Source organism: Malus sylvestris, chromosome 7 (assembly GCF_916048215.2).
Source record: "Malus sylvestris chromosome 7, drMalSylv7.2, whole genome shotgun sequence".
Lineage (NCBI taxonomy): Eukaryota > Viridiplantae > Streptophyta > Magnoliopsida > Rosales > Rosaceae > Malus > Malus sylvestris.
Window position 1 is genome coordinate 31,871,685 of NC_062266.1, and position 21,067 is coordinate 31,892,751.

Sequence of the window (21,067 nt, forward strand, 5' to 3'; positions counted from 1 at the left end):
AGGTCATATGTTTGATTTTGACGTTGATGAATCACACAATTATGGCAAGAGAGAAAATAAAATGTCTATGTGAATCTATCTGATTCTCAAATTAGTGAATTGTCATAACGAAGCTACCAACTGGTCCCGCTTTTAAAAAATAAGGAATTAATATATGGCTAAACTGCCAATTTGCCCCCTGAACTATCACTCAACTTTCAATTTTTCCCATGAACTTTTAAATTGGAAAATTAAGGATTTAAACTAATTTTTTTGGTCGATTTCCCGCCTACCGTTAGTTTTTCATAGATTTCATACAAATTAACGTTAACTCGTATCATGTGCACACCACGTAACTCTCCTTTGTGGACAAAAACTTCACTTAACTAGACCTTTAAGCACAAAACCTATAGAATCACACATATTTGCATAGCTTTATATTTTAGAAATCTAAGGTTTTCAATTATTTTAAAGAATAAAGCGACCGAACTACCCACACTTGTTGTGCACATGCTTCCATTTAACAGAAATTTGGATGGAACGAATGAAGAATTAACAGCAGGGGTAAATCGGTTAAAAAATTAGTTTAAGTCCTTAATTTTTCAATTAAAAAGTTCATGGGAGAAATCGAAAGTTATGTGATAATTCATGAGGCATATCAGCAATTTATTCATTAATATATACACACACATACTCAGCCGATAATGTATAATCAGTTTGAAACACTGTAATAGCAACATCTTGAATGTTGACAAAGTTTATCATTTATCAAGTCAAACCACAACCACGTAACCCAACGAAAACAACTTGAGTTGAGAATTATGACTAAGGTCATCTCCAATTGAAACAGTTAAATATAACTCTGTCTAAAATTATAGGTCTACAAAACTTTATTTTTTTAATATACAATGTCAAGTTAACCGTAACCACATAAAATAAAAGGGCACAAGAAAGTACGGAAAGTGAGAGGGCAGATAATCTGCCTCCAAGACCACTCCTTTTGATTATGAAGTTCTAATTATCAATAATGAATCTAATCATGCAGTATACAATGATGAAGACAATGTTTACAACACATTAAACAATAGGAATCATCATTACGTTTGTTTAGGTATTTTGAGATACGCCCTATACGCCAAAGATATATTTTTTTTTTAAAGTGTAATTTTTTATGAGTTTTTGCCACTTCATTTTTTTTACACATAATATTTTATAATATTAAAAGGAAAATTAACGTCAAATTACATTACATCAGAAAACCCATAAAAGTCCCGAGAGTTTCCTTCACAATTGTCAGGATCATCAATTTCGTTAGACAGAATGGCGCGTGAAACCCTAATAATTTCGGACTCTTTTATAATCACGTCACTAGAATATGAGGAGGAACTTCACACAGATCGATATAATAACAAATTAATTAAAAAGATGATTAATATTAATGTTAACAAGCACACAAAAGAAGAGAATAGTTGTGGGGAGAAATGGTGATTAGATTTTTTTTAAAGTGAGATTATTTGTAGACCGTCCACCACATAATATTTTTAACACAATTCTTATATCAACGTTAAAAAATTTGTGTAGAAAATATGAGAAAATTTTCAAGGTAATCGGAATATGAGATGATACATCACGTGTCATTATACAAATAGTGGAATATGTGTGTTAATAAGTTAATAACTTAAAAAATATAATTCTCCACCTCTTATATGAAAATACGTTGTGTACCACTCTGCTCCAGTAACAATGAAAATTTTCTCAAAAAACATGGGGTGGTTGAGAATCAATAGAAAGTCTCATTTTAAAAGCTTATGCGTAACATTTCTCACTAAGAAATGCTAAAGAGACTCTCCATGTATTATCCACTAGTGTCATCTCATATTTGTGGCACAATTCTCATTTTTATCTTATTATAAAACAATGTACTAAAAAAATGAAATGATATAAAATTCACAAAAAAGCTTGCCTTGAGAGAAGCTCCTTAGTATTTCTCCTTCTCGGTTGTTGGATAAGTAATGTTTGGCAACAGCAGCAGCTTGATGCAGGCTTTTGCAGCTTGATGCAGGCTTTTGCAGCAGCAGCATTCACTTAAACAAACGACAGGCCTCCTTCGTTTAAAGCTGGCCGTGCTAGCTTTTTAATTCCATTATTTTAAAACTCCTCCGTCTTGTGCATGTATTACTAGGATTTGGACCTCCTGCAATATCTATTTTCTACGGTTTCTTCTCTTTAGACTAAATATTTTGAATTTAAAATAAATGTAATCTCTTAATGAGCTCCATCATTAACCAGCACGTGTTTATAAATTTAACTTTTTTTAATTTTGTTATCGTAATTTTAATACGTGTCAAACAATAATTGACACACTTATTTTAGGTGAAGATTTGATCTTGATCTTCTTCTTTAGTTTTTCAATATAAGATTTTCATTTTATGAGTGATTTTTCATTAAAAAATGATTCTCACACTACAAATTATTTACTATAATAAAGTATGTTTTGATCAATGTTTGAAAATTTTCGATATAGAAATATCAAAAAAATCAGATAAAGATATGAAAGGGAGTAAACTTCACTTCATATTAGAGAAACTCATAAATTTTGACTAAAATTGATAGATTTCATCAATATTTTCGACATATAAGTTAAATTAAATATTGACGAACTATCATGTCACATTTTCTAAAGTTTCATTTTGAATTTTCCCGTTTTAGATCAAATTTTCATCATTTTCATCGAAGACAATAGATATCGATATATCTATCTATATGCTTATAAATTTGGATATGGCATTTTTAATAATGATTTTGGTTTATTTAATTTAAAGATCAAATAACTGCATGAGGTGAGTTGGAGTGTGAAAAACTCACCCACATTCCTATTGTCAAATCAAATGCGAATTCTGTAGATAGATGCAGTTATGAAAATCGTATAAATCAAGCAGAGCCACAGAGTTGAACCAGTGTCGCACAGCTGTGAAAAATAAAGTGTTACAAAATATTCAATGTCACGTTTCTGGCTCTACTTCGAAAAAAACTTGTGTATGAGTGACCACATTATTCATCGAAAAACTCCCACAAAAATATGAAACTGTTATGTTTTAGTCTTAATTAACCAATACTAGTTAAGAAAACTAATAAAAAGTAAAAAAAATAATTATCTTTTAATGAAAAGTTATTTTTAAAGATATAGTGAATAGTACTAAGGAAAGGTATAAATGTGGTTTTTCATTAAAAGTGAACAGTACCGAAAGTGTTTTATTAAAACTCCTATACTAGTTTGACTCGATGTGAGAAACCACGTCAGCTTTATACAAATTGCGTTCATCTTCTTATAACATAGGTGAACTATTAGCGTTGGCTTCGACATTTTGAATGCTAACGAAATCAATTGGGTTGCGGGTCCAACTAAATTACCAATTGAACCGTAACCGCTCATTTTTACTTTTAACACATCTTTGTTAAGTTTTGTTTACCGATTTGCTTTAATTCATTATATTCAACAATCAAAATAAAAAAGAGGTACGTAAGAGGTTCAAATAGTTGTGTTAATAGTACTATCATATTTATATTAGGACACATAATATAAATTGTTAAACCACACAATGAGTCATGTACGGTACATAGCCTATAGGATATAGGGTGTGCTAATAGTCATATACAGTGTTATATAACCTCTGGTCGGCGACAACCCAAACCCATTAATCCAAGCCACATTAATCGCACACCAACGAGAAATAAGAAAATATATGCATGTATGTATGTATGTATGTATGTATGCGAGATCTTTAAGAGGATTGATCTCTATTATTTTTTAAATGAGGATATCTTGTAGAGCCCATGCCTACATCAAACTTCAATGATTCGAACAGATAAATTTTTAAGTTGGATCTTATAGATCATTATTGTATAATATTAGCAAATTCAATAATATTTAAAACATCTAATTGAGTTTAAAAAAATTGACAAATATTTTGTTTTATAAGAAACAATTAAATTTCATTGTGATAATTAAATTGACAAATGGTTTTGGATTAAATTGAACTTTTGTAAAGATGATCTATGAATCAAGACTTACAAAATAGACGGTTCAGATCGTTGAAGTTTGACATACAATGAGCCCTCTAACCAATCCTCATTTTTACATAAAAATGAATAACCCTTTAGATAAAGGACCTGTATATATATATGTTACCCAGTAATTTGCATTATTTGGATTATAGCTAGTAAAATACATAACAAGTATAGTACGTGACCCCTTTGTTAAATTTTTTTTGTTTGAAAAACATGGCCATTTTTATAAAACTTAAAAATTTATTTACTTAAAATATTTATGTATTATTATCGTTTCAATAATATGAGAAAAATATGTATAGAATATATGAATTTTCTATGTACCATTAAAAGACAATATAAGTAACATGGATTAAATGTGAAAAATAAGTAAGTATATGTATAAAAAAACATAGGGTAAAAGACTGTTTACTACCCTCATGTTTCATGGTTTTCAACATTTAGTACATCGATTTTTTTTCGTCTCAGAGTCATACCTAAAGTGTAAATTTTGGGACAGTTTCATACATCCGTTAGTCAAAATGTTAATTCTTCTGTTAAGTGATGACTGGGCGCCACGTGTCATTAAAAATATTAAAATATTATTATTATTATTATAAAATATATATATATATATATAACCTATCCTTCCCCACCCCGACCCCCCATCCTATCTCTCTCCAACCCCCAACCTCTGCACCTTCCGCTACCCCGAAACTGGACTCGACAAAATACCCTTCTTTTCTTTGCACCTACCCAACCCCAACCTCTGCACCTTCCCCCACCCCGAAACTGGACTTGACAAAATGCAAGATCCAGCCAACCCGAAACCAGATCTGAGCTCTAGCTCTCATGACGCATGGCGCAGCCTTTGCCAGACGCAACTCCGAGCGCCTCCTACCATCGTCGAACCCAATCCGAGATCCATTTTCTGATGCTGGGCGGCTCTGAGGAAGAAATCTTCGGCACCTACTGGACATGGAGAAGCTCGGATCCAAACTCGATGATGGACCCTCCAATCGACTGTGCTTGGGAGAGAAAGGTGAAGAGGGAGGAATGAGGGGGATCGGGGAAGAGGGACAGGGGGTGGGGTTGGGTTAGGGTGCAGGATAATGAGGAGGAAGAGGGGGTGCAGTTAGGAGAGGAATGGTGGAGGAGGTGGTGGTTGTGGATAAGCGGGGATAAAAATGGGGGAGAGAAAAGGGGGAGCCGAAGAGAATGTTGCAGAGGGAAGAAGGAAGGGAGGTGGAAGACGGGTTAATTTACTTGATTTGGATGTGCAGTGGGGGAATATAGGGGGTGGGGGAAGGTGCAGAGGTTGGGGGTTGCGTAGGAGCAGAGAAGAGAAGGGAGAGAGAAGGGAGGGGGGTCGGCGTGGGGAAGAAGATAGGGTTTTTTTTTTTTTTTTTTATAATAATAATAATAATTTAATATTTTTAATGACACGTGGCGTTCAGTCATTGTCCACATGGGCGCCACGTCATCACTTAACGGGAGAATTAACAGTTTGACTAACGGATGTATGAAACTGTCCCAAAATTTACACTTTAGGTATGACTCTGAGACGAAAAAAAATTGATGTACTAAATGTTGAAAACCATGAAACATGAAGGTAGTAAACAGTCTTTTACCCAAAAACATATCATGAAAGTTAAAAAAAGTGCAATTTAACAAATTATTAAGATATGTACAAAAAAAAGTATTTTAAAAATACATATATATAATAACATGTAGCATACTTTAATGATCTGAACCGTCTATTTTGTACGTAAATACATGTATAATAAACATATCATACGTGAAAGTAAAAAAAAAAGATGCAATTTAACAAATTATTAAGTTATGTACAAAAAACAAAAGTATTTTAAAAATACATATATATGTATGTTTATCAAACAAATATTATATGTTAATTTACTATGTTACAAATATAAATATATATATGTTATTACATATATATATATATATAGAACACATTGAAAAATCTATGCGTGAGGGAGGCACCTACCTCTAGCATAAAACAATAAAAACAAAGCGTCAAAAAACTGAAAAAAGTGACAGACAGCTATAGCGTATATATATAGGTTAGAGCCAGACAGTGCGTCTGAGCCTATAAACCAAAGACAAGGCCGGCGTATAAGCAGCCGGTGACCCGCCGTCAGCAATTGTACTACCGGCGTGACAGTTGCCGAGTCCAACTTTTAAACCCATTGGGACTGTCACTGGGACCCACCTTCATCACTATCACATTTAAGATTCCATGGGTTACCTCCCGTTCCTCAATTGTGAGATATTGTTTACTATGCTGGAATGATTCGATATATTATTGTTTGGTATACCATACTGTTTTTCCGATGTACTAAAAAACTTAGTAATTTTAATGAAATTTTTTTGATATTATTTATTTTAACGAAAAATTATATTTTTACATACAAATATTATCATATTATACTTTAGTAACGTTACGCTACTTAAAAGACAAATGTATCACTCAGTGTGCCAAATGTATCGCTTAACATACATTTCTCTTTAAATCATTGTTAAAGTCAATCTCCAGTTACGATTTTGACCATTAATGCATTCACATGTATTAAGAGTTAGAGTTAAATTAACCAGCATGCTTATGAGTTGATTTTGACAAATAATGCAAGTTGACCAAGATTAGTTTATGTCGTCGGAGACAAAATATTATAACTTTTTTTTATGTAACTTTAAATGTCATCCACATCGACCAAATATACTTCCAATGTTCGAAGAACTAGCATCAATCTGTGTAATTGTTGTGAAAATTTTGAGTGTGCATGCAAACAAGAAGCAGAAAAATGGGTCGAACGGACAATGACTCAAATCAGAAGAGATTTTTCAATGTAATCAGTACACGAAGTGATACATAACATGTAATTATATAAATAGTGGAATATATGTGTTAAAAAGTTGATAACTTAAAAAATAAAATATCTCATAATTTTTATAAAACACCCGATATATATTACCATAAAAAATTTCTCTCAAACCAGTCATCGCAAAGCAACGGAACTTTGTTGTTGGTGGGACATGCAAAAACTAAACTTGGTGTGGGACCCCATGCAAACAAGGAAGGAATGTGGGACCCTGAGATTTGGTTGGGATATAAAAGAGGGGGGGGGGGGCATAGGGGATTGATTGTATCCATCGTAACACACGTGACAACTTCACCCTCTATAATTAATTTTAATTCTTTCGTCCTTTTTAATCATTCTCTTTTTAAGATACGATATGATGAATGGATGGTTATCCACATTTTTATTTTTCAATCAATTTTTGTTATTTGATTCTTTTAAGTTTAAGTAATTAGACGTTAAAATTTGAAAAGAGTATTTGAAAGATAAAAAATATATAACATCAATCACGGTAAATTGATCGTGTTTTCAATAAAGAACAAGATTTACTCGTCCAACATGAGAATTGGTTGTCTTCTTAACATTGATTTATGTGCCCGTAACTGTTGATGAGTTGTGAGCCTCACATGTATCAATGTTAGAAAGCCAATTAGACTGACTCAAAGTATTACTCAATTTAGCGTGATTGATTAAAGAGTTGAACAAAAATGGTTGTGAATTATGTTGGACCGGTAAAAGCTTCTATCCAGATTCGGGCTTCGATCACTCTGAAAGCAGAAAATAAAAGCCCAACCATGGTCCAATATCCCAGAGCCACAAAAGGCAATTTCACATTGGAGGCGAAGGTAATTTTCGTCAGCAACAGTTTTTAACTTATTTACCATCCATCTGCAGACCTCACAAACAGATCGTGTTTATTATAGTGATGTCGTTTACTCGTTATTTTAATAAGTCATGTTATGCCAAACTCGTTTTCTTAACTCATTCTTAATAGGTGATCCGATAATGATTCAATTTGTTAATGAATCGTGTCATTTCATGTCGAATTAATGAATCATGTCTAATGTCTAAATCTAACAAACGATAACTTATCGGATTCTTAACAGAAGACCCGATAACGAGTAACGGGTTAACCCAAACCTGATATTTTCATAACGTTTCGTGTTAGATTAACAGGTCGTACAATAAATTTCCCAGTCTACTTCCATCACAATAATATACCAAATAATGGCGCGCAAACTCATTGTATCAGAGCAACAGCATTGAGTGAGGAACCAGTTTTCACCTGTAAGAGAGGAAGATGGACCAAAACATCAACGTACGAGAGAAGAACAGTTCGAACGATCACGCATTCGGGGATGAACCAAATCCGAGATGAACCGAATGACCGACAATCAAACGATCACATATTCGGGACGTGATTTCAGAAGAATAGGGTAAGTTTTCCATCAGACAGAAATGCAGACCTTAACATGTGGTCGTGATAAGTTCGATTTCGACACCATGAATTATTGTTCAATATAACAAGAACACGGGACATGACAATTCATATATTCCAAAAGTAGTACAGAGAGAAGCTAAATATTCGTGGCGGACAGTTGCATGATGAGATGTAATATCAGTTCAGTAACAAGAAAATTTAGGACAAGAAAGACGAGAAAAACAAATCATCCTTCCCTGCGTCTGATGTTAAGATACCGGGTCAGGAATCAGCATTGTGCCAACCTTTGGTGCATGGAGGAATGCTCATAAACTCATCAAATTCCTTTACGTGTACGTCACAGCACTTCCACTGCGAAACCGAAAGAAAAAATTGTTATTCAAATTATACATATTTATATATAGAGAGTTAAACACACAATGTTGGACCGAATTGACAATCATAGTAGTACACTCACCCCTCTCACTCTGTCGTGGAAAATAGCAGGCCCGGGATGGTAACTGCATGCACTCTCGTTGTTATCTTTCTCTTTGAAAGTTTTACCACATCCCTTATTCTTGCATGTCTGGGGCTGGTTTATGTCAACAATCTTTTTCGGTGGAGCAGAAGTGCCTTGATCATCCGTAATGCTTTCTGGAAGTGGAGTTGTTTCCACATTTACAGGCTTTGAGTTTATTTCTTTGGCTTGTGCACCTGGAAAAGGAACATCGCTCAGAATCTCAGATGCCTAAAATGCAATACAAATTCTAATAAATTGATCAGCTATGCTATCATTGAGAAGAAGTCTTATCTTATGTAAAGATATGAAGATTAAAATACACGACTAGTTGTACTCGAGAAAGATTAAAACCCCAACAAAATCCAAATACAACAAAGCTTGGTTGTGTTTTTGCATCTTCTAGATTCCAAGACCTGAAGATTAGAATATTCACCATTTCCCTCAAATCGTGTTCCTCAGTAAATACTAAAGGGTAAAAATTCATCTTGTATCGCATCCTATTACTGTTATTTTTTAACACGCCCCTATCACTGATATCTTTCAGTGTTAAGGATCATTACCAGGCTTTGGAGATTAAATCACTCCCACTTTTCCCTAAAACTCCCAATGAGAAGGTACTATTAGACTCTCTAATGGTTGCATTGTCATTAATATTTGTGTGCATATTGATTCTTTCACATTTTCTATACACCTACTTTATATCATCTCCACGCAAACCAACCAACCTCCTGACCCGTTACACAATGTATGAAGAATAGACAGTAATTGAATGCTTAAAGCAAGAAGCATCAAATGAAAGTACCATGATCGGAACAGAAGAAACCCTGGCGACACCTAGAGCAGGACTGCTTTGACGATGCATCGGTAGCAGGAGCTGCAGTAGGAGAAGGAACAGGATCCTTAGGCTTCGGCTTCGCCAACACTGGTTTCTCTGTTGTGTGTTTACCTCTCTTACATCTGCTTTCACCAAATAGAGAAACGAAAGAAAAGAAGAGTTAAGTAACTTAACTGATACTAACAAAAATCTCAAATCCATAACTAACTCAGGACTCAATAATTCGACAAACAATCAAAATTTGCTTCAAATCTCAGCGTTGTGACCATTCATTCTGTTGTGGAGTTATAGGGCATGCTTAAAAATACTAGTGGAATCGGTGCTTACCCTGGTAATTCTAAAAATAAGGTGAAATCATGACTTTTTTGCTTGCAACAACTCCACTCTTTAATCCCATCATGAAATATAGGCTGGGAAAAACAAGTACATTGTGCTTAAGTTATGGCATCGACCCAAAAGCAAATCTAAAGAAACGCGATGTAACAACGAAATCAACAGGCAATACTTACTCCCTGAAAAGTTTGGAGATGCCGAAGCAATCAGCCGAGCCCAAACATGCAAGAAAAAAAAATTGAATTAACTTCCAATAACAAGGTTTTAAAATGCATAAAATTAAAAGCCTTCATAGTTTACAAAGCAAGCAAGGGAACAGATTAATTAGATACACAATGTGCAGCATTCGGATCAATTAAACCTAATTTAGTTTGAAATTAGTTTAAACTAAAAAGCAAATTTCAAGGTCATTACTTTTAAGATTCAGATGAAAATATGCATTCAAGCAAATAATAAGAGTTAAAAAAAAAAAAAACAGAATTTGAGATTAATCTCAGTTGGGATATTTTAATTATGCAAATTGAACCAAAAGAAAAAGGGAAAACGATAATTTACTTTGCTTCTATCACATCCAAACCAGAGCACAGTAAGAGGGAGAGAGTACCGAATCGTGGTATTGACAGGAGCCTTCGGGATTGTCGTCCTCGGAAAACATGGCGTTGCAGCCAATTCGCTGGCATTGAAACAGAGCTGCCCGCTGACCCTCCATCCACTCTCGTCGGTCTCTGTGTCTGCCCGAGAAAAATACCAGAAAAAAAAAAAGAGAAGGGAAACAAGAAGAAGACGACGCCGGAGGAGGGGACGACCGGGGGAGGAAGACCAGAAAACAAAGACTGACTGGAAAGTCCAACAGGTAACAAGAAACAGACTCGTACTTGATTATTCCCACTCTCCTCTTTTTTCTTTCTAGAGAGTACGCCTGGTTGCTGGTTCTTTTACTTTTCCATCGGACTCAGAAGTCCATCGGCCCAATTTATTTGGGCTAGTCACATGGGCCCGACCGGTTGAAGCTGAACTGCTTTGATATAGCCCAGTTCAAATTCTCCTTACCGTAGTCTGGAAACTTAAGATAATGATAAAGGTAGAAATGTTGATATGTAAATTTATGAAAATATCGACATTCATATAGGTTACATTAGTCGAAAATTATGGAAATTGACAGTGGATTAGGTATATTAACTCATTTAGGTTTAGTCAAATTAGAGAAAAATTTATCAAAAAAAACTTCAAAAGTTCAAATCTACAATGGATTCCAGCAAATTTTCTGTAGTGTATCAATAAATATCATCGATATTCATTGATTTTCTTATATCTCATTGAGATATGGTGAAGTTTGCATTTCATCCCTTTTCCATATCGATGCTTAATTTTTCGGATATTTGACAAAAATATCAACAATTTTGTCGATGTTTAATTTTTCGGGTATTTGACAAAATATCAATGATTTCGTACATATCTTAAACATTGATTATGAATTATGTTAGCTTTAGTAGTAGAATTGACAAAAGAAACATCAATTTAATAAGATAAAAATGTTTCAGTTGGTAGTATTTCTTCAAAAAATAATTCTGGAAGTCCATTTTTGGTACGATACGGTTTCCTAACGATCTCTAGTATTTGCAGCAACTATTCTCCAAATAGACTATCATGCACACTTGAAGAGGAGCCCTACATAAACATTCCTATGTACAAAATCCTCAAAAAAATTACAAAAATGATATGCTCTGTACACGATAATGCTCGAAGCTGGAACCGAACATCTTGAAGTGTCATCTGTAACATCTACAACGATGGAATTGGCAGCGAACTGAACACCGGATATTCACAAATCATACACTACTGAATTCGTAACATGACATGAATTGTGATCGGATAGTAGAACATGGGAAGGAGATCACAATATTCGGTTGTGCTGTGCGTCGATCATTGAAGCTTTCTCCTGTAAAAGCGGAGGAAACAGGAAATAAGCCAAGACTTGAACCGTGGATAGCTTTCAGAAACAAATTACAGTTTTCAGTAACTGCTGAATGCAAATCCATCCCGCTGCACGGACATGCATTTTAAAAGAGAGATGAGAGGAGCCGCGAGCAATGTCTACTGTACAGTTCAAACTTCATAGGTATAACGTGCTTGCAAGTACGCATGCATGTGCTTCAAAGAGGGGGAAAGAGAGAGACCTCGTTATACGGAGTACCCTCGGAAGGAAACCAGTGCATAAGAACTCCTAGGTTCATTATGGCGGGTGTCAACTTAAACAAGAGAGGAGTTGTAACCTGTAACATCATTTACTAGGGTAAGTTTTTGACAGAGTGCACGAGAGAGAAAATTATTGGACTCGTTCTCCACAAAAGGTAACATCAAAATAAAATTACCAGGCTAAGCGCTGTTGTTCCGAGAAGAAGCAGGTACATTTTCCCCTGTGAATAATAGTTTGAGAAGACAATGATAAGAAAATCAACATGAAATCGAGGAAAATATGTAGATTCTAGTTTGTGAACCCAAATTGACTGCAAGATGTGATTTCCTTCATTCAGGAATCAGGACCCTAACAGCTGGGATTCAAAACTGAATCCAGGTGAAGAAATTCAGACTAACCATAAGAGAGATAAGTTACCTCAACAAGTTTAAGATTTGAGGCCCGACTTAAGAGGACAAAAGCAAATTCTCCAATTTGAGCAAGTGAGACTCCAACCTATAAAAAATAATCGAGGTTAAATAATTAGGAAACTACAAATTAGCTTATCTGCAACAAATAAGATACGACTCGAATCTTATAAATCCACTTACCACAAATGACGTCCTAAAGCTATATCCAAAGGCCTTAGTAACAATAGTAGCAACAGCAGTCTTTACAACTATAACTAGAATAACAGATGCTAGCAGTATGTCGACGTGGCTCCACAAGAAATGTACATGTATGAGCATTCCAATACTTGAAAGGAAGAGAGCTGCAAATAGGTTACGAATTGGTTCCACCTGCAATGTACAAAAATATCAAATACAAGCATTACACATGAATCATAATGTGAAGGCTACACATTTTTTCCAAGCTACTAGGATTATCAAACACGTAGTTAAAGAAGCCCCAAAAGAGTCCAACACCATTACTTCTTACGTACAAGTGGGGAAAAACGAAAGTAAGCAAATAAACATGACTGCAACAGATTACGTAATACGTAACTAGTAGAAATCCAGAAGAGTACCTGGTCTAAAGTATGTTGTGCAAGGTCAGTGGTTGATATCATAACTCCAGCCACAAATGAACCCAACTCAAGGCTAAGGCCCAACTTATCACTGCACTGAAAAGGTTACAAGAGATTCACTAGAATTAAAATAGCGTTGAGAATTACAAATATGTAGAAAGATCCCTGCATTAGAACCGTGTTACTGTTATTGTGTAACCAGAAATTCTGGAAATTCAAGTTGTGCAACAACTCAGCAGCCAATACTCAGACAACATTGGACCAATAATCGACTATGGTGATTATAATGTGTAAAAAGTCGGAACAGCACTTAAAAGCATGCAGATTGAGCAGGATAACTAAATTTGGAGGCCATTAGCATTTTGAATAGTATTAACCCTTGATATGAGAAACTTGAAAAAATAAATAAATATTTCCACTTACCCAAGCAGATAATAAGCAGAAAGCCACAACAGCAAGCTGATAGAGCTCATTTGTCTGATCCACCATAAGAATTATAAATGAGCCAATGAAGTTATTAAAAGTCAAGACAGAAAGCTAACTATCTTACTCTACTAGACCAACAAAACTTACTTGAGAGGACAACTGCATCATCAGTTTCAGAAAGCGAGGAACAAATGACCAACAGAATACCGACGCAGCACCAAGATATAGTGACAGCACCAGCAACCTGAAGTAGCGACAAACTAGGATGTTGGACTACAAAATAACCACTTAAAAAAAATTTAAAAAAAAGATAAAATGACCCTCATTTTTATTATGGCAGCAGAGCAAAAGAAATTTTCAGAACAGAAAAAATAAAAGGGAAAAAGAAATATGCCATACAAGCTGCAGAAGTAGACTTACAGCTTCCCTACTGATACCATTCCTTGGAAAAGGCCGCTATGACCACCCAAAACTGGGAGCAAAGCAAACAATAAACCAACAGCACAGTCCTGAAATAAGCCACATGAAGGGATGTATGGATATGCATCATCAGAGATTTAGAAACCAGGGTTATAACGTAAAAGGTCCATCAGTTATCAATAAACATACCATCTAAGTTTTCAGACTTCAAAACCTACCTGGAAAATGAGCGTTCCAATTGTTACTTGACCGTGAAGAGCACTATTACTATTCCTTTCTGCAAGAAATTTCACCACCTGGTACAAGGAAATGAGAGATGAATGAAGTGCAGTTGAGATTCAGAAACAAGAAACCAAAGAAGTAAAGTGGCATCATATTACTAAAGGTTAGAAAACTTACCACCGCTGTTGAGGACATTGACAGGAAGGAGCCGACAAAAATTCCCTCAGACAACTTTGCTCCACATAACTGAAAAATAAGAAAAGGGCAAGCTTGGTGTTCATTTTGACGTGTTAACAAGTTACTTGTAAGAAAATACAGTTAGCAAGATTAAACACCATACCACAGCAGTTATGGCACACAAGAGCATAAATGTCATTATTTGAAGAAGGCCTCCAAGAACAGCTACAGGGCCCACAGCTTTTAACTGCACCACCGACAAATTAAATGGCTTCGTAAACAAAGGCAAGTTTCATCCTCTCCCTCCCTCAGGACATCAAACAGATATCTTCATAATTTTACAGCATAATAGACAGTAAACTTAAACTTCCCAAGTCTAACATACCTTAGCCAAAGAAAACTCCAAACCTAGAGCAAAAAGAAGAAATACAACACCAAACTGTGCAACAGTTTCAACCTGTAATGAAAGCAAAAGGAATTTAACAAGATTACATATAGAAGAAAACTGATAACAAAGCTCGGATGTAAATGGTTGACCAACACCAAATAGTTAAACATGGATTTCCAGGAAAACAAGTGACTAATGCTAGTTTTCTACTATTATTCTTTTATTAGGAGGAATTGACAATCTGATATGGATAAATGGCATTAAATTTTGAAGAAATCTAGATAAGGAGCAATCTTTTGACACTTTTGACATCCTAAGTTTTACCAAATTTGAAGTTTGAATCCTTCTACTGATACTCCAATGCATATTGAAAGCATTTACAGGACAATAGGGTTTTCTTTTAAGAATAAAATTATCCAGTCTCCAAAACAGAGGCAAGAGGGCATTAATATAGTGTTGCTGAATAACGGATACTGCTGATAAGTAATAGTTCATAAAGGCCAATTTAAATGGAGATGAGAATGAATGAAAGTTTGAACAAAGTAGATGAGGAAAAACTATACTGAAACCAAACTCTAAAGAAAACATAAAACTTTTAACTGATCATAATCAACAATGTACCTGCACCATTTCAGTGATAATTGTAAGACCTCCAGGTCCAATGAGAGAACCAGCAAGCAGGTATCCGACAATAACCTATCATATGCATATAAATTAGAACAGAAAATCTGAGTCGCATCATTTAAATCACTATGCTGAAAATTTTATAAAGTTGGATCATATAGGTCATGAACTAAGAACTATAAAGGAACATTAAGCTAGAGATGAAGAATAAAATATGAAAAGAGTGGCTAGGATTTAAAGACAAACCGGTTGTCCCAAACAAGAAAACAGAATTCCACCAATGGCAGCGGATACTATGATAACCACCAGATCAGAAATTAATCTGCCAAAATATCAAGTGTTACCCATCAGTAATATATGCATCAAGAAGACAAATATAAACTTGGAAACTGCAATTAGCTGTTCATAGGGCATATGTGTGGAGTATCTTTAGCTTTCAAACGAAGAAAAGCCTTACGGCTCTTTGAGAGAAACCATACTGTTTTATAGGAATTCGAGATCCATAATCAATTAAAAACCACCAAAGACTTCAAAAGTTTTTGACTTCCACAAACATTTGAGAAACTCGTGTTTGAGTCAAGAACCAAATGGGCCCCGAATTTATTCATATAACAGTCAGGAAAGGGATATGTAAAGATACCTTAAATCTACTTGAAGTACTGGATATTTAGATTTCTTGTTTGACATCACAAACACATTATCCTATCATAAACAAATGAAAAAAGTTAATAGGGTTAAAGTATAGCTAAAATCAATTATAATTACGAGCGGGAATCCCTGCCAGAGTTGTAAACTTCAAATATTCATTACTAATAGCTTTTCAAAGTACCTTTTTGTCAATCAAGGTTGTTGTTTCTTCAGAATCTTCATTCTCCAATGAAAAAACACCTTCAAAATCATAAGGCTTCGTGCCGCTGACAACCAAAAAAAGGGGCATCCATTATTACCATATCGCAAGATCGCATCTTATTCCGCAACGAATTTAATATCTTGTCGCAGCACAACCATATTAGGATCAAAAGACTATCCTAACATTCACATACTTTCCCACTTGTGTATCATTTTTCTTGCCCTTCTCGTGAGTGATTTTCGCCACAGTCTCTAGTACAGCCTGCAAAACATAATCACAACACAGAATTGTTTCGGTATAAATAAACGAAGGGTTTTAGAAATGAGACATTAAATACAATCAAAGATTAATTTTGCATTTAAAGCTAGAGCAGATAAATGCTTCACTACAGAATTGTTTCGGCCTAAAAATAACCGAAAAGTATCGCATTTCGGTACATGAAAAATCATAAGAGTAACAAAAACCTACTTGTTGATCGGCCACACTGCTGTTAAAGCTGGCCCCATCAGATCCTACACAAAGTTGAAGGTGAAAAAATGTTAACTAACTACAATTAAGACAATAAACGAGAAATTAACTATAAAATGCAAAATGCAAGTTAACAAAAATGGCAAAGGAGCTAAACCTTCGGGCTGATCGTTCTCGGAGAACTCCTTCTCGAGGACGCGATCGAACATTTTGGCAATGGTGCCGTCGCCGGAAACCGGCGCGAAGGAGTTCATCATGTTGCCGTAGAACCTCTCCCTGACTTCCTTATCAGATCTCGCGGAAAACGAAACCCTAGCGTAAAACAAAATCGTCAAAAGAGAATAGCAGAATCCAAACACGCATCGTCTTCTCTTCGCCATCAAATGTGGAAGAAAAGCTACACCAATCCAATCTCTCTCTCTCTCTCTCTCTCTCTCTCTCTCTCTGGATTTCTGGAACGGGAATTTGGAAATTTTCAGAGGGAGAGAGGGATAGGGGTTGAGAGGAATTGAATTGAACTGAATTGGAAGCGTGAGAGAAATGGAAGACGAAAGCTTTGTCTGAGATTGCAAAAGAGGGAGAAAAACGACTTGGTTTAAAGTCAGTGTGGTTGTTGATTGGGATTTTTTCAGTCGTAGAGGGCGGGATCGCACGCCTCAAAATATGTACTTTGCGTTTTTTAATATTTATTTTTGTTTTCTTCTGGAAAATCGATTGTTTTTTTTTTTTTTTTGAAATGACAAGGTGTAGAAAAATAGATGCATATTTTTCCGGTTACTTTACATTCGTGTTTATCATGTTCATATCGTATTCGTGTAATATTTACGAATGACTTTGAAATAATGTGTCATTTGCATGTGGTTTTGTAATGCTCACGTGTGTACTTTGATTTGTTGATGTTGATTTTTACTTTCCTAGCTGTAAAGATAAATGAGTGCAAGACATCTTGAACAGGGACAAAAGCCAGCTTGAGCCCATGGAGCGGATGTTTCCACTTACTTTTTTGTTGAAAAAAATGTGCGAACTTGTGCTTTTAGTACAGTGTATTACTTCTTATGATATTAGCACTAACTTTTTTAGTTGTTATTGTCGATGTTGAAAGAACATTTTCAGCTATGAAAAGAACCAATTGAGAAATAAGATGGAAAATTAGAATAATAACATGTTTTTTATTTTTTAGACAAAGAGATATTTGATGGTATTAGTAATGAAGTTGTTATGCAATACAAAAGCGCGTCGATGAATTATATAATATGTTGTATGAAAAATCTTATGGATTAATATATAAGTATTTTGTTTAATAAATGCTTTGAGCTTTTAATTTGCAACTTTGTTGTTTAAAGATACTCACGTCTATACAGATCTCTTAGGTCATTTCATGAATTAAAATGATTTTAATACTCGTATGTTGGTATATCGAAGAAGTCACACATTGTCAAATCTCAATTTTCATCAGTGCAACAAAATAACTTAGAAATTTGGGTTCAGTAGGAAGGTGAAATGTGAATGATTAAGAGTGTTTATGTCTAGTACTAATTGTTTGCATCCAATTTTTGTAATCCACCCGACACACTTTACAATTATCTCCAAGTATTTATCGGTATAATTTGTTTTTACTACAAAAAGATTTTTTTTCCCTATTTAAAAGAACTAAAAAAAATATGGGTTTTTTTTTAGCTAGAATAGTATTTGAAATTGATATAATTTCTCATTTTGGTTCTTGATATTTAAAATCAATAGAAATGGTCATCAACTTGTCCACCGTCAAATATTTTGGTCATTCCGTAAAAAATCTTGTTGAATAAGATCAAAATGACAAAAACACCATCATATTTTGTCAAATCATTTTCGCATTTTGTTTAGTAAATTAAGGGTATTATTTTAATTTTGGTTCTCACTTGACTGTGATTTTTTACGAAAAAAATCGAAATGATTGATAGTGGATAAGGGCTACTTCTATCAATTTCAAGTCTCACTGAACGAAGTGAAGGGTTATACATCATTTTAATTAAAATGTCATAAACATGCCAAATATTTTTGAAAGATGGATTTGGCCTTGCATCAACACTTGATTAATAATCCAATAATCAATAACCACATCATTTGATTTACACAATTCGGTTTTAAAATTTCATCTCTCTAATATTACATTTTCATTAAACAAAAAAGAAAGTTCAGATTGTACGTATCATCCATGTAGTCATAGAGAAGTCTTAACTCTTAAGGTGACCTAAATCATAAAAGAATATGACGGACATAAATGATTTACTCTATCAACCGAACATTCGGTCTCCACAAGATATCATCTTCCATCCCCTGACGCATGCTTTTCTTTGACTCCTCCGCATACCGCAAGTCGTCGTCGTCGCATTCTCTCTGCGCCAAATCATCAAACATGTTCGGAGCACCCTTTCTTCTTCTCCAAGTTTGCTTTCTCTTTACGCTCTCAGAAGCCAGGCTAAGCATCATACAGCCGGAAGCCGCCGCCAAGGACTTCAACGTCAGCAACATCCCGGTAACAGCGATTTGCAAAGCTTATTTCTTTTTATTTAATTTATTTTTACAAAATTTTGTTGATAATTTTGATGTTTATGGTTTTAAAGAACGCGGGGACTTGTTCTTATACGGCGATTATAACTACGAGCTGCTCCTCGACGAGGTACACGAGGGATCAGATCAGTATCTCCTTTGGGGATGCTTATGGCAATCAGGTTTGTTCTTCTACCTACTCAGTTTTTCATGTTAATTTATCATAAAACAGCGTTAAGATCTTAATCATGTGATATGATTGTGTATAGAAATTAATCTTCGAACATGGGTTTTCAAAGAATTAAGAAGAAGAATTGAAATTGAAATCAAATTTGTATTTGGTACGACATAAATCTATTTTCGTCAAATCAATTCCTCATCTCAAACTGGTAGTCTGTTCAATTTAATGAATATTTTTCACATAATGACCAAAATGATGACGACGGATAATCTCAAAAGACCACTTCTTTCATTTTTAAATCTTAAGGATCAAAATGAGGAGTTATGACAACGTAAAGAACATTTTATTGCTAAAAGCATATTGCAAATTGCACTTTTTCGACGTTGTGAGTTTGGTATGTTGAATGCAAAACCAATGTATTCGAATTTTATATTAGGTTGCTTGTTTATCTAAACTGTTTATAATCAACTTAGTGCGAATGAATATGAGTTATCATGTTAGATGGTTGCACATACAACTTATAAGGATCATTTTTCTTGGTCAGATTTATGCGGCCCGACTGGACGATCCATCTTCGAGAACATTTGAACGGTGTTCTACAGACACATTCGATATATCCGGCCCCTGTGCATACCAAATCTGCTACTTGTACCTCTACAGAACCGGACCGGATGGTTGGAAGCCTGAGAATGTGAAAATCTCCGGTCACAATTCCAGGGCAGTTACATTTACCTACAACACCTTCATTCCCAATGATCTTTGGTACGGGTTTAACTGGTGCAACGCCCCCCCCTCTTCCGCCCAGAAATCTGTTCAGAGGTGGCCTGTGTTTGCCATAGCTGGGCTTCTTGTTTTTCTTATATTGTAAATCTTTGCATTTGCCCCTATGATCATAGCCTCTTACATTTTGCTTAGTTTTATTCGTATGTCAGTATTTTAGAAGAAAAATAAGTATAAACACTTTGTACTTGTGGATTGGGCGATATATGAATCCCCTTGTTAGCAGATTGCTCGGTGACGAAGTCAAATTTTAATCAGTGTCGATGATTATCCTCGGTGTATTTTTGATACGTTGAGGGAGAGTCAATTCACGTGCGACTGTCTCTTGGTGGATTGAATTGGATAAGGGTTGTCCTAAACCGAAAATGAGATCTTGAATCTCAAACTGAAAATTTTTGGGACGGGAATTTGGAGACGAACGTATTCCCAATTTTTGGAATTCCCGAAATGTTTTTCGTATTTCGGGATAGATCGGGACTGGATTTTCGAATTTGGGCTGAAATTTGAGATTTTTTTGTTATGGGCTAAAATTTGGGCTTTTAGCCTAAAATTTTGTTCCCCAATTTCATATGAATTGAAATTTAAGTTTTTTACCTCGTACCAATTTGAAATTTCATACCAATTGAAATGTCAATTCATTCATACCAAGTCAAATTGATGTTCCAAAGTTCTAAATTACTTAATTTCATACTTCTATTTCTAATGTAAATAGTATATTATTAAACTACTTAAATTCAACATTCAACATACATGCAACCAAAATAAATACATATATATTTTTTGGTT

The 21,067-nt window shown here is 34.8% G+C and overlaps 3 protein-coding genes across 4 annotated transcripts; 1 reads left to right on the plus strand and 2 right to left on the minus strand.

Annotated features, from left to right (window-relative positions):
* Positions 1-8,389: 8,389 nt before the first annotated feature.
* LOC126630798 (cysteine and histidine-rich domain-containing protein RAR1-like) lies at positions 8,390-10,912 on the minus strand. The gene is made up of 6 exons (XM_050301011.1): positions 10,618-10,912; positions 10,190-10,192; positions 10,008-10,090; positions 9,648-9,802; positions 8,804-9,039; positions 8,390-8,697 (listed from the first exon to the last, which is right to left on the minus strand). Exons 1-6 carry the CDS (start codon positions 10,720-10,722, stop codon positions 8,608-8,610), a joined length of 672 nt encoding a protein of 223 aa, XP_050156968.1. The 5' UTR covers positions 10,723-10,912; the 3' UTR covers positions 8,390-8,607.
* Positions 10,913-11,530: 618 nt separating this feature from the next.
* LOC126629971 (K(+) efflux antiporter 5-like) lies at positions 11,531-17,448 on the minus strand. 2 transcript variants are annotated; one of them, XR_007625910.1, is made up of 20 exons: positions 16,949-17,448; positions 16,792-16,835; positions 16,517-16,584; positions 16,303-16,387; positions 16,114-16,175; positions 15,720-15,795; positions 15,471-15,545; positions 14,847-14,918; positions 14,625-14,708; positions 14,462-14,530; positions 14,281-14,358; positions 14,063-14,151; positions 13,790-13,886; positions 13,640-13,693; positions 13,217-13,312; positions 12,801-12,989; positions 12,628-12,705; positions 12,386-12,430; positions 12,117-12,286; positions 11,531-11,952 (listed from the first exon to the last, which is right to left on the minus strand). XR_007625910.1 is itself a non-coding variant. In XM_050300142.1 (20 exons), the coding sequence occupies exons 1-20, from the start codon at positions 17,169-17,171 to the stop codon at positions 11,908-11,910; spliced, it is 1,725 nt and encodes a 574-aa protein (XP_050156099.1). In that variant the 5' UTR covers positions 17,172-17,447; the 3' UTR covers positions 11,531-11,907. The 2 variants fall into 2 exon arrangements, 1 of the variants encoding a protein (XP_050156099.1); XM_050300142.1 differs by having other exon boundaries at positions 12,191-12,286; positions 16,949-17,447.
* A 1,591-nt stretch (positions 17,449-19,039) lies between these two features.
* On the plus strand, positions 19,040-20,510 carry LOC126627768 (embryo-specific protein ATS3B-like). The gene is made up of 3 exons (XM_050297314.1): positions 19,040-19,306; positions 19,395-19,502; positions 20,046-20,510. The coding sequence occupies exons 1-3, from the start codon at positions 19,115-19,117 to the stop codon at positions 20,367-20,369; spliced, it is 624 nt and encodes a 207-aa protein (XP_050153271.1). The 5' UTR covers positions 19,040-19,114; the 3' UTR covers positions 20,370-20,510.
* The last annotated feature ends 557 nt before the right edge of the window (positions 20,511-21,067 follow it).

Excerpts from the sequence above, each read along its gene's own strand:
- LOC126630798 (XM_050301011.1), bottom strand. The coding sequence starts at position 10,722 with ATGGAGGGTCAGCGGGCAGCTCTGTTTCAATGCCAGCGAATTGGCTGC. Across the intron at positions 9,803-10,007 it reads TTATTTTTAGAATTACCAGG|ATGTAAGAGAGGTAAACACA; the intron begins GTAAGCACCGAT and ends TGGTGAAAGCAG. Across the intron at positions 8,698-8,803 it reads TCCACGACAGAGTGAGAGGG|TGGAAGTGCTGTGACGTACA; the intron begins GTGAGTGTACTA and ends TCGGTTTCGCAG.
- LOC126629971 (XM_050300142.1), bottom strand. The coding sequence starts at position 17,171 with ATGGCGAAGAGAAGACGATGCGTGTTTGGATTCTGCTATTCTCTTTTG. Across the intron at positions 16,836-16,948 it reads CGAGAACGATCAGCCCGAAG|GATCTGATGGGGCCAGCTTT; the intron begins GTTTAGCTCCTT and ends AACTTTGTGTAG. Across the intron at positions 14,359-14,461 it reads CAATGTCCTCAACAGCGGTG|GTGGTGAAATTTCTTGCAGA; the intron begins GTAAGTTTTCTA and ends TCCTTGTACCAG.
- LOC126627768 (XM_050297314.1), top strand. The coding sequence starts at position 19,115 with ATGCTTTTCTTTGACTCCTCCGCATACCGCAAGTCGTCGTCGTCGCAT. Across the intron at positions 19,307-19,394 it reads TCAACGTCAGCAACATCCCG|AACGCGGGGACTTGTTCTTA; the intron begins GTAACAGCGATT and ends ATGGTTTTAAAG. Across the intron at positions 19,503-20,045 it reads GGGATGCTTATGGCAATCAG|ATTTATGCGGCCCGACTGGA; the intron begins GTTTGTTCTTCT and ends TTTCTTGGTCAG.